This window comes from Physcomitrium patens, chromosome 19 (assembly GCF_059467195.1).
Source record: "Physcomitrium patens ecotype Gransden chromosome 19, ASM5946719v1, whole genome shotgun sequence".
NCBI lineage: Eukaryota > Viridiplantae > Streptophyta > Bryopsida > Funariales > Funariaceae > Physcomitrium > Physcomitrium patens.
In genome coordinates, this window is record NC_143428.1 from 8,726,747 (window position 1) to 8,737,399 (window position 10,653).

Below are 10,653 nucleotides of genomic sequence, written 5' to 3' on the forward strand. Positions count from 1 at the left end.
AAATCTTATTGGTTGTAATATGAATTGTATCATGTTCTCCATATATGGATTGAAACTCCACCAAAAAAGTCTCCAAATTATCTAATATTGAATCTCATCGTTCAAAAAATGATGAAAACCATGATAATGTCGAACTTGAAAGAAGCATACCAATGAATCTAACTTGCGATCCTGGAATTGGATAGCTTTGGAGTTGAAGTTCAATCACAAGTTGTATCTGATTGATAAATCCTCTAAACTTTGTTCTAGTGCCATTAAACTTCTCGGGTAGGACAATTCCTTGTTCTCCAACATTAAAAGGATGTTCCACCATAGGAGAAGGGACATGATTTGGTGTAGATGTTGATTTGATGCATCGTACACATTAATTTCCTCAATTGCTCTTGGATTTGTGCCATTGCACTCTTCAATCAGCAAGTTCTGTCATGGTAACACTTAGAGAAGAAAAGATGTCTAATATCGCTCAAGACAAATAGGAGAGAGGACTTGAGAACAAAGAAAATACTAAGAACAATATCAGTTTAGAAGAGGATAATCCGTAACTTCTAATACGCTTATGTCTTATCAAGAGAAAGGGGTAATCCACTCTTAATCAATTAGACAAAGCTCTGATATTGTAAGTGCACTCTTGTCAATTCGTCAAGGACAAGAACTTGATAAAAAAAAATAAACAAGTGAGATTTTTCTCAAAGAAAGATGAAAAAATAGAAATAATTAAATATGTATATTAAGAAAGAAATAGGAATGGCTATTCCCAAAGACAAGAAAATTAGATATCCTTCAAACTAGACTAGAAGCAAGAAAGGAATTGACAAGAATGAAGAAGGCTTCACTCTTGCCTCTATATATACTATCTACTTAGGAGCTATATGGCGACATTTTATATGACCTCCAAAAACATGTTGACTTTATACAATATGTATCTTAACTTGCAAGCCAAGTTTTCTATGTAGGCGCCACATAGTTAGCTTGTTCTGCAAGCTACTAACATGTGTGGCACGTGGTTAACTTGTTGACCAAGTTTTAACCTACCAATCAAGTATAAACACATGTAAAGTCAAAGTAGCATCTATGAAGCTTCTAGGAAGCTACTCTAGAAGATATTATAAAATTAATCTATTTTTATTTACTTCTACCTATTCATATCACCTAGATAACAATTATAGTAAATATATGGCTGTGACACTATGCCATATATATGTCCATTATAATTTAGATATTTTATAATCATATTCAAATATTATACATATTAAAATTAAATTATCAACTTTTGGCATAAGCAAACTCTAAGAAAAACAACATTATTAAAAATTACTTTGAAACTATACAAAATATCATCTTTGATGTTGCTATTATTTTATTATTATTATTAAAGAATGTTAAATAGATTTGTGTTTTGACTAAATAAACCCACCTTTGATGAAGATAAAGAATATGATAATTAAGATGAATGAGATTGGTTTTTATTGATTATAGATCTAGAGATTTTTTTTTTTTTTTTTTCTCTCTCTCTCTCTCTATGATGGTTAAGATAGGTGAGTCAATTTAGTAAAAACTTGGGTCTATTTAACATTCCCCTTATTATTATCATAAAAGAGCCAATAGCATAAAACGACAAAAGAAAAAAGAAGAGTCTACACTTTACAATAATACAATAATAAGCAAAAAAACTGACGTAAGCCCTTTGTTTCGAACACATGACACTGGACAAAGTCCAAAGGGCCGAGTTCTCTCTTTCATGGGGTGTGGCACAATTGGAGCCCATGCAAAACAACACTCTTCTCCAACCAGAACCTTCTGCTCTCACTGCGTTCCCACTTGGCGTTCCCACGCGGTGTTCCCACGCGGTGTTCCCCCACGATGCCACATTGTCCAGTGACGATTGTCCGCCGATCGTCAGAGCCAACGAGAAATTCAAAAACTATGGACGAGGGTCGTCGTCGTCGTGCAATCCCCCTTTCCAAGGATAGCCAGAAGAAGCCAGAGCAGAGCAGCGCAGCGCAGCCTGGCCCCTCCCCAGCTACAGTAGGGTTAGCTAGCTTGATAGGGGGGCCTTTATCCTCCGAAATTGCACTAGATCCGAGATCTGACCGCGCCACCATTGCTGTTCGCTCGCTCTGGCGCGCCTCGCAACTCCACCCCACCACCTCCCTTGCCGCGCACAACCACCTGCTTCTCGAACTTTTACTTGCGGTAAGAATTTTACTGAACTTAACCACCATTGGGTGAGGCACTATCAGGGTTACTACAGCCATGGATGGTTTTGATTGTTTGCTTGCATTTATGACAGTTGATTCCATCGCCGAACGCATTGACCATATTTATGGTGAACTGAGTTCTAGGATTATGAATAAATAAATAAATAAATTTGTTTATTTAGTTTGTCTGGGGTGAAGGAAATGGGGGGTTAGGGGGGAGATGTTTGCCTTGGAAAGGGGGTCCAGGACAGGGGGAAGTGTCAACCTGGTGGTGAGTGCTAGAGGCCGAATGAATCATTATCATCATCAGCGGCTTATGTGCTTTTCTCCGGGACTCCCGTGAGATTCCGTGCATAATGTGTGTTTGTGTGTATTCCTGCACAGAGCACTGCATTTATTAACGCTCTGGTTGGTTTTGAGGTTGGGATTCCTGAGCTCTGGTCCGGGGATGAGGCCGGGGGTGATGCATTTGAGCACTCTCGCGGACGGCCTCGAGTGGAGTTTGTTTGTACGTAGTTTGCATTTTAGTTGCTGTGATTTGAATGCGCACTTACTCGGGTGTACTGAAGCTGGATACTTTGTTTCTTTGCAAGTAGATGGTACTTGTGCTTGTTTCTAGGCTTCGGATGTGAGCAGCTGCCGTACTCTCATTTCCGCTCTTGTAAGAATCACTGTCCCTGCCGTTGGCCCTCATGTGCATCACCAAGCTAGTCCTCGTGGATCTGCTACGTTTTCGTGGTGCGTTGGGGGACATAAAATGCGATCTTGGAGTCGTGTGAACTGCGTAAGAGCTGGGTAAGCCACCTGCATTGTTAGACTTTGTAATTTGCGTTTCTTTTGAAACGCGGAAGCGGACACGGAGGTTGTTTAGCTTCTCTACGATGGCTTGTGATCTTGTCACGATGGTTCTTGCGTGAGCTGACTTCTTATCATAACGACACTCCCAACAAACACTTTCATTATAGAACGGCAAGAAGATGCGTCAAGTAACAGAAAACACGATGTTCCGTCAACTTTCTCACGACCATATGAAGGCCAAGCTGCATTCGTACAACCCTCAGCGGTTTCTCGCCACACCCAAAGGCCGCAAAGTGATGAAGTCGTTGAACACTTTTAAGATCACCATTCTGTGCGGGTGCATCACTATCCTGGTGCTCCGTGGTACTCTGGGTCCTGGAGGATTCTTCGGGGGCAACCCGCAGTCAGTTGACTTGAGGGACCAGATTATCAGGTCGCAGAGAGCACGCGTACTAGCTCAGGTTGAAGAAGCGATTCCCGATGAGGTCACTGCTAGTAAGTTCGTGGAAGAGGAGAATTGGGACCCGAATACGCCTTACACCCTGGGTCCTAAAATCACGGATTGGGATGCGCAACGAGAGACGTGGAATACTCTGAATGCAGGTATGAACCAAACTTTGAGCGGTAAACCGAAGACGTTGCTCGTTTCGGGATCTCAGCCGGGACCCTGTGCCAACCCAATGGGTGACTTCTATCACTTGAAGTTTCTGAAAAACAGGATTGATTACGCTCGCCTTCATGGACTTGAGTTCTTTTACAATATGGCCACCTTTGAGAAGGAGATGAGCTCTTTCTGGGCGAAGCTGCCTCTACTGAGAAAGATGATGCTCAATCACCCTGACGTTGAGTGGGTATGGTGGATGGATAGTGATGCTATTTTCACTGACTTTACCTTTGAGATGCCCATGGAGAAGTACGGGAATAACAACTTGATCGTGCACGGGTTTCATAACTTATTGTATGAGCAGCATCGCTGGATAGGTCTGAACACTGGCAGTTTCCTCATTAGGAACTGTCAGTGGTCGTTGGATTTGCTCGACGCATTAGCCCCCTTTGGACCACAAGGACCAACTAGGGTTAAAGCAGGTACCACCTTCTTTCAGCACCTCTTGCATTTACTTAGATGGAAATGCGTCACAATGTGAAGTCTTTGGGACATGGTTAGAGTTTAAGCGCATTGTGTTGCTGGTATTTGTGCCCCCTTTCGTTTTCAGCGAATTAGTCCCGACTTTGTGAAATTTCTGTTCTGCACACTTCAACTCTATTTCGCTGATAGATGGAGCTTTGTGTCGTCTGTTTGACTTCTTCTGCCAGTAGAGGGCATGTTCCACGTTCTTTTTGGCCTGGGGAAATTCTGTAGAGCCTCGTGGTATCTGAAATGCTGTGCTAATTGGAAGTGGTATTGACGGAGATTGTAACACTAATTAAAAGCGTACGCACCTTGTTAGGTGGAATACATCTACAGAGTTTGATGTGTAGCAGTAGTTTCGTTACATTGTCCAGTTCTGGTTGTTCGGAATGTAGACCAGAAGATGTTGACTTCTTTGACATGCATCGATTTGACTTGATTGACCTGGTAAATTGTTCTCGTCTGATTTTGAAATGAATCACCATCATATCTTGAAAGGATGCATGGGCAATACTCTCTTCTTATATTCACTGTGCGATATTCTGCAGGCGAATTGTTTACTGAGAAGCTCGTAGATCGACCTGCTTTTGAGGCGGATGACCAATCCGCTCTTGTGTATCTCATTCTGCATGGTGATCCTAAGTGGAAGGCTCACACATATCTTGAGTGGGAGTTCTTCTTGCACGGGTACTGGAAGTATGTGGTTTACAACTACGAGGAAATGATGGCCAAGAACCACCCGGGGTATGGTGATGAGAGATGGCCTTTTGTGACTCACTTTGTTGGGTGCAAACCTTGCAAGTTAGGAGCGAACGCTGAGAACGACGAATGCTTCAGACAGATGGAGCGGGCATTCAATTTTGCAGATAATCAGGTGCTTGAGAAATACGGGTACTCTCATCGGGCTCTTGGATCGTTCAAGACGCAAAAAATTCGCAGAGATTCTTCTGACCCACTGGGCTTGGAGAACGTCGAACACTCTGAACAGATTATATCCGAACAAGAGGTCGATCAGGACATGAACGAAGCCAGGATTTAGTTGGAGGTTATTCTTGAAGTGAATCTCGAGGCTTTCTCCTACGAGGACTTCTCCGACTAGGGAAGGATTCACTACTTCGTATCTGATTTAAAATTCCTCGGGGTAGTTTGGCCACTTTGCCTACACTTCCCTCTTTGCGATGCATACACTCCGGGCCGAGATCCTGAAACCTGTAGACGCGGAGATTTTGCTTTTGTCCCAAAATCTCATTGACGTATTCTTTTTGTACGCGTTTCAAGCTCGTACTTCAGATCTCTGTGCAGTCATTAGTGGGGTTGTCGTTTGTAAGCTACTACGCTTTCGGAAGACAAGTTCTCGTAACAAGGATGATGTTGCGAAATTGTTTCTAGCAATCCTCGTGGATTATGTAATAGGGTAATAGTATGGCTTATGTTGCTTAACCAACGTCATGCCCACAGATGGGACAGTCGTCTGAATTCCATGTGCTGTTTGACCCCTTGTACCGTAAACAAAATTTGTCTTTTAATATACTTATCCAAAAGGATTAGTCTTTCATTGCTATTGATAACTTCTCTCTCCTTCCAATCTGGGTGTTGTAGATACACATTTGATCCTGAGTTGTTTTGTGCTTGTGGCCATATCTGTCACGTGATTTTGCAACTGCTTTGTCTCTACCAAGAGCCATTTCTGATGGAATTTATGATGGTGGTCTTATCCTTCAATTCCCTGAATGTAACCAGTGCACATGAGGCCAGAGGATGTATCGAACTTACATTATATTCCTGCATCTTGTGTTACCGAACATAAATACTTGTCATCATTGAATGAAATTATGGAGAAATCCGGATGACAGGGTGCGCAGAGATCTTGTGGGTCTGCATCACGTCACGTCGTTTATGAACAAGGAGGGAGGTGAGCTGATGGATCCCTGATTATAATTAGTGTTTCTAGGATTCTTCTTCTGTAGTTATTTTTACATCTTCAATTGATATTCACAACAAAGTTAAGATACTGAATTGCTTTCAATGTGAATATAGTTTTGCTTATCTGCATTTTATTTCTTAGCTTATCTATAGTGAAATAAAACATAGTGCTACAACATTTTTTAATAAGCCAGCAATAGAGGTGTAGTTTCCCCCCCATAGCATTGGTGTTTATTGCCTTAAAATATACTTGTGTGAGCTTGGGCACCTTAAAATCATGTTTTAAAGTTAGCAGCATTGTGCCCTCAACATTACTAATATTATTTTATGAATTCTCAAGAATATTTATGGTAATTTATAGTATTTATGAAGAAGAGTGAGCACCTCTACTAATGTTATTTTTTTTGCAAGATTAGTTAGATCTTCCGTACTTTTTAAAATAATGATGTACTTGTATTATTTTCTTTTAGAATTTTTTTTGTTTTTTAAATTCTAAAAAAATGAATATCTTAAATAAAATCCAAAATTATTTATATGTATATTGGATACAGAAATCACAAAAATAAGTTTAAAAGAAGACATGCTTGTAGTATTAGAATAATGAGCCTTGTTTCTATTTTGGCTTACAATTATTTTAATACATTGATGATAATTATTTGGTTAAAATATTATTATTTTGTTTTTTCCTATCTCACAACTTTAAGTCTTCATTCTATAAAACCATCCATTGATGATTGAAGTTTTTAATTTATTCTTTGACAAATATCGTAATCTATGCAAATATATATATATATATATATATATATATATATTTAAATTAAAATTTTAATAATTTAAAAAAGAATGAAAAGTAGATGAATTTTATTTAATCTAGTTTGAATATAGTTTTGAAATTTAAACGAACATTGTTGCATGAAAAAGATAAGAAAAAATATAGAGAGTAAGTGAAAAAGGAATTGGTATCAAATTTTTTATAAGATGTATTTAATATATATATGATAAATGTTTAACATCTGTAAATTTTAAATTTAAGAAAAGTCCTATTATAATTACATCTTTGTAACTTTGATTTATGTTCTTATCTATACCATTGTCAAGGTTATTTAAGTCATAATAAAAACTCTAGAACTTAACTTGGGTTTATCTCATGGCCTTCAATTTGAATGGAAGTATTAAATATTATTTTTAAGAAAAATGATCTTAATTGCAATTATTAGTTTTTAACATTTTTACTTGTATATTTAATTAATCTTTAAAGTAAACCCACAAAAGTTATGCTGTCAAAATATTTCTTTACGTCAAGACGCTAATTTATTTTTATTATTATCTTAAAAGACTCCAGCTATGGGCGCATTCATGTTAGTTATAGGTTCCAACCTGGCGAAGTTACTTCTCACATCGGTGAAGTTATCATCCTTATCTGGGCCACCAACAATTGCACCCATAGCCAAGTTGGGGTTAGGATTGTTGCTGTTAAAATAAGCGTAACCTTGACCATATCCAATTTTTTGTGGTAGAGCCGACATAGAGGGCAACTATGATGAGCGATGGTGGGGTTGTAATGGATATTAAATGCCAAATCCAACCATGTAAGACAATCTGTTAGGATTGTCTCCTAGAACATAATCCACCTGACACAAGTCACATAGAAGAAAGGACCGTCATTGCTTGTTGACGTTTGGCAACAACTGATGCAAAACTGAGACCGACTTCTTGTGCTAAACCAGCAACAACAGAAAATCAAAAGAACAGAACGAAAAAAAAAAAAAAAAAAAAAAAAGGGGGGGGGGGGGAGAAGATGGAAAAAGGTTGATATGTTGAGTATAGACAGTTTTGCAGAATTCTAACCTGGTTTTGTGCTATCGTGGTAAGTTGGGAGGGCGTGATCTGGCGGCCTCCGCAATTCACAGTTGCTTTTGCCATCGCTAGCGATCTAGCGTAGCTCGTTAGTAGAAAGGCGGCCGATGTCACACCCTGCAAATTTGAGCCCCCAGTCTGATACAAGAGACCACCTGAACATACCACAAAAATTTAGTATACAGCTTTTGGTTGTATGTAAGACTCATTTCAGGATGTATGGACCAAGGAATTGTTAAATTTTGTGAAGCTGCGAGAAGCCGGGTTTCGTGCCTGGAGTGTATGCAGTCGTCGACCTCGGACTGATGGACGAAGGCAACACTTGACAGATATAATCATCGGCACTGTCTTTGTAAGCTTGCTGGAGCCCTTGAGTTCCCCCTAGAATAGCCTGCGCATGACGTGAACGATTTTTGGTTGAATTGTCCAGGGATTCCAGGTTTGTGATGTAATTATAAACATTTGAAACCGAGAAATTCTATAGATGTCGTCTCGTCCTAGTTATGTGCAGATTTTTCCCACAGAAACGATTGGTTCTGCTTCATTGTAGGCTGAGACTCACCTCCCTAGATTATGTTGTAAGGAATGATCCGCGACAATGGAGCATGTGTACAAAGCAAAGCAAGCAATTCTACTCACCTTAGCTGCAAGTATTTGCGCTCCTGCATATCTGTTATCCCAATTAAATGCATTCACTGGCACAGTCGTGCCTCCAAAGGCTTTCCCATTCGTCACTAGATATTGAAGGTAGCGGTCTTGTCGAGTGGCTTTAAACAACCATGCGGCACCCCATACAAGTTCATCCTGAAAGTTTATAATTTCTCGTATTGTTCAAAACTGGACGTAGTGCATTGGATCAACAAAATAAAGTTTTAAATAGAACGACGTGAGACTGATAATGCATGCATCTGAAGGAAGATTCGGTTTGTGGCTCACGTGGTATCCAGAGTAGGAACAGTGGAAAGGACATACGGCTTTAGGGAGACTGTCACTGTACTTGCCTCGATACTGATTTGCAAAGTTGAAAATATGCCAACAGTCTAACCATGTTATTTCAGATTTCAGCATGTGACATCTCTCAACAATAATTGAACTAGTTTCCATAACATGTCTGTGGATGGTTTGCCTGTATGTCTGCGATGCTTATTCTTCTGAAGCTTTGAGAAGATCCATTGTGAGGGCATCAAAATGACTCACCCGCCTAGCGCTCCGAATGAGAGTGTTGGAATGTTCGCTGTCGATACGACGAAAAGCCATGGACGCTGCGGCAAATGCTGCAGCAGTCTCCGCTGCGATATCAGATCCCGGATTGTTGGCGTCGATCTTGTAGGCTGTGCGCGGTGTGTCCATGTCCTCAGGTCTCTGCCAGCATCGGTGATTGGCGTGTGCATCACCGACCTGAATTTAGGCACACCATCGACACTGGTGAATAGTGATTACGAATCAGATTTCATGCAAATTAACTAAAGAATTAGCTTTCATCTTGCACCCATATCTGTGTTCACAATAACTGTACCGATTTGGTTCAAAGTTTTTTTAGCACCATTTGAAAAGTTTGCATCTGTCCAACGGCATAATGTGTTATTCTAATTTATCATCACGAATAGAGTTGGATCTGCGGGAGATGTGTTAGTAGAGAACCGACCTGAACCCAAAGTTCTTCGGGCTCAGTGTAGCAACTCAAGAAATAGTCTGTTCCCCAGCGTATGTTGTTCAGTACGTTATGCAACTGCCCTGTGGCGCGAAAATTGTCGCCAAACTCCACCACACTCCAGGCAAGCATAGTGATGGTGCAGGCCATCGGTAGCCCAAACTTGACGTTGTCACCAGCGTCATAATACCCTCCAGTAATACAATCCTTTCATCAACCCTGCTCTGGCAGCGAACTTAGAAAAAAGAAGCTGTGAACAATGAGGACTTCGTTGAGTAGGAGAGCGTCTCTCAGATATGTCAATCATACTTCTTTAGTCAGTGATGGAAATTTCTCACATTCATCGAATGTTCAAGTCGAGAAATCTTAGATCCACATTATATCCACAGTTTGGCGAAACTTTCATTTGAGGACAGCTAACGCAAATCAATGAGGCGTGCGTTATTGTCAATGAAGGACTTAAAAACCGTTCCAGGTTTAGCATGAATATGGTACATTCACGAAAAAGTGGATTAAATTATCTTCTTCTATTTAGTGGTGTGCTCATCTAAGGATAAAAGTCTGATGGGGAAGTGCGTTGCAACGTTAGTAAAACAACTAGAGACCTTACCTACGGGCAATGGAGAGGGTTGTTGTGGTGTGAGAAGTTGAGGACAGAATGTGGTTGTTTTTTCAGGAAATTTTGTACGATTTGTCAACCCTCTCATGCACTTCGACTTTAGATGTGCACGTGACTTACATTTCGATTTTACTTCCAATTATAAAATCTGATTGTTGTGCCGCAACTTCTATTATTCAGCGAATCTAGGGACGAGCGTCATTGTGAAGTCAAAGTCCTGTCTTTGAATCCGGCACATGATGCGCTACCAACTCAGCAAGCAATTTCTACTAGCATCCAGGTCTTGCTCGTGTGAGTAGGTGATGAGAATTCTCGACTCTCACCACAATAGATGCCCAACTTGGCGCAGTTAGCAAAATGGAATGGGGCTGCAGCGTAGCGGCGTTCGCCTACACTGATCTGAACATAAACGATGAAAGAACTGAGCATGAATGAAAGCCAGCCAGCAGTAAATCCCAGTGCATGGTCGGTTCTTTAT

At 40.3% G+C, this 10,653-nt stretch overlaps 2 protein-coding genes across 3 annotated transcripts; one reads left to right on the forward strand and one right to left on the reverse strand.

Annotated features, from left to right (window-relative positions):
- The first annotated feature begins 2,052 nt into the window (after positions 1-2,052).
- Positions 2,053-5,693, forward strand: LOC112272654 (putative xyloglucan 6-xylosyltransferase 5). Its single transcript, XM_024500630.3, has 4 exons — positions 2,053-2,193; positions 2,795-2,993; positions 3,164-4,082; positions 4,674-5,693. The coding sequence occupies exons 3-4, from the start codon at positions 3,176-3,178 to the stop codon at positions 5,162-5,164; spliced, it is 1,398 nt and encodes a 465-aa protein (XP_024356398.1). The 5' UTR covers positions 2,053-2,193; positions 2,795-2,993; positions 3,164-3,175; the 3' UTR covers positions 5,165-5,693.
- On the reverse strand, positions 5,603-10,451 carry LOC112296011 (endoglucanase 17-like). 2 transcript variants are annotated; one of them, XM_090244620.1, is made up of 8 exons: positions 9,551-10,451; positions 9,103-9,303; positions 8,842-8,913; positions 8,545-8,709; positions 8,179-8,296; positions 7,897-8,060; positions 7,426-7,468; positions 5,603-6,000 (listed from the first exon to the last, which is right to left on the reverse strand). In XM_090244620.1, the coding sequence occupies exons 1-7, from the start codon at positions 9,704-9,706 to the stop codon at positions 7,442-7,444; spliced, it is 903 nt and encodes a 300-aa protein (XP_090100746.1). In that variant the 5' UTR covers positions 9,707-10,451; the 3' UTR covers positions 5,603-6,000; positions 7,426-7,441. The 2 variants fall into 2 exon arrangements, with proteins under 2 accessions (XP_090100746.1, XP_090100745.1); XM_090244619.1 differs by lacking the exon at positions 5,603-6,000 and having other exon boundaries at positions 7,028-7,679.
- Positions 10,452-10,653: the final 202 nt, after the last annotated feature.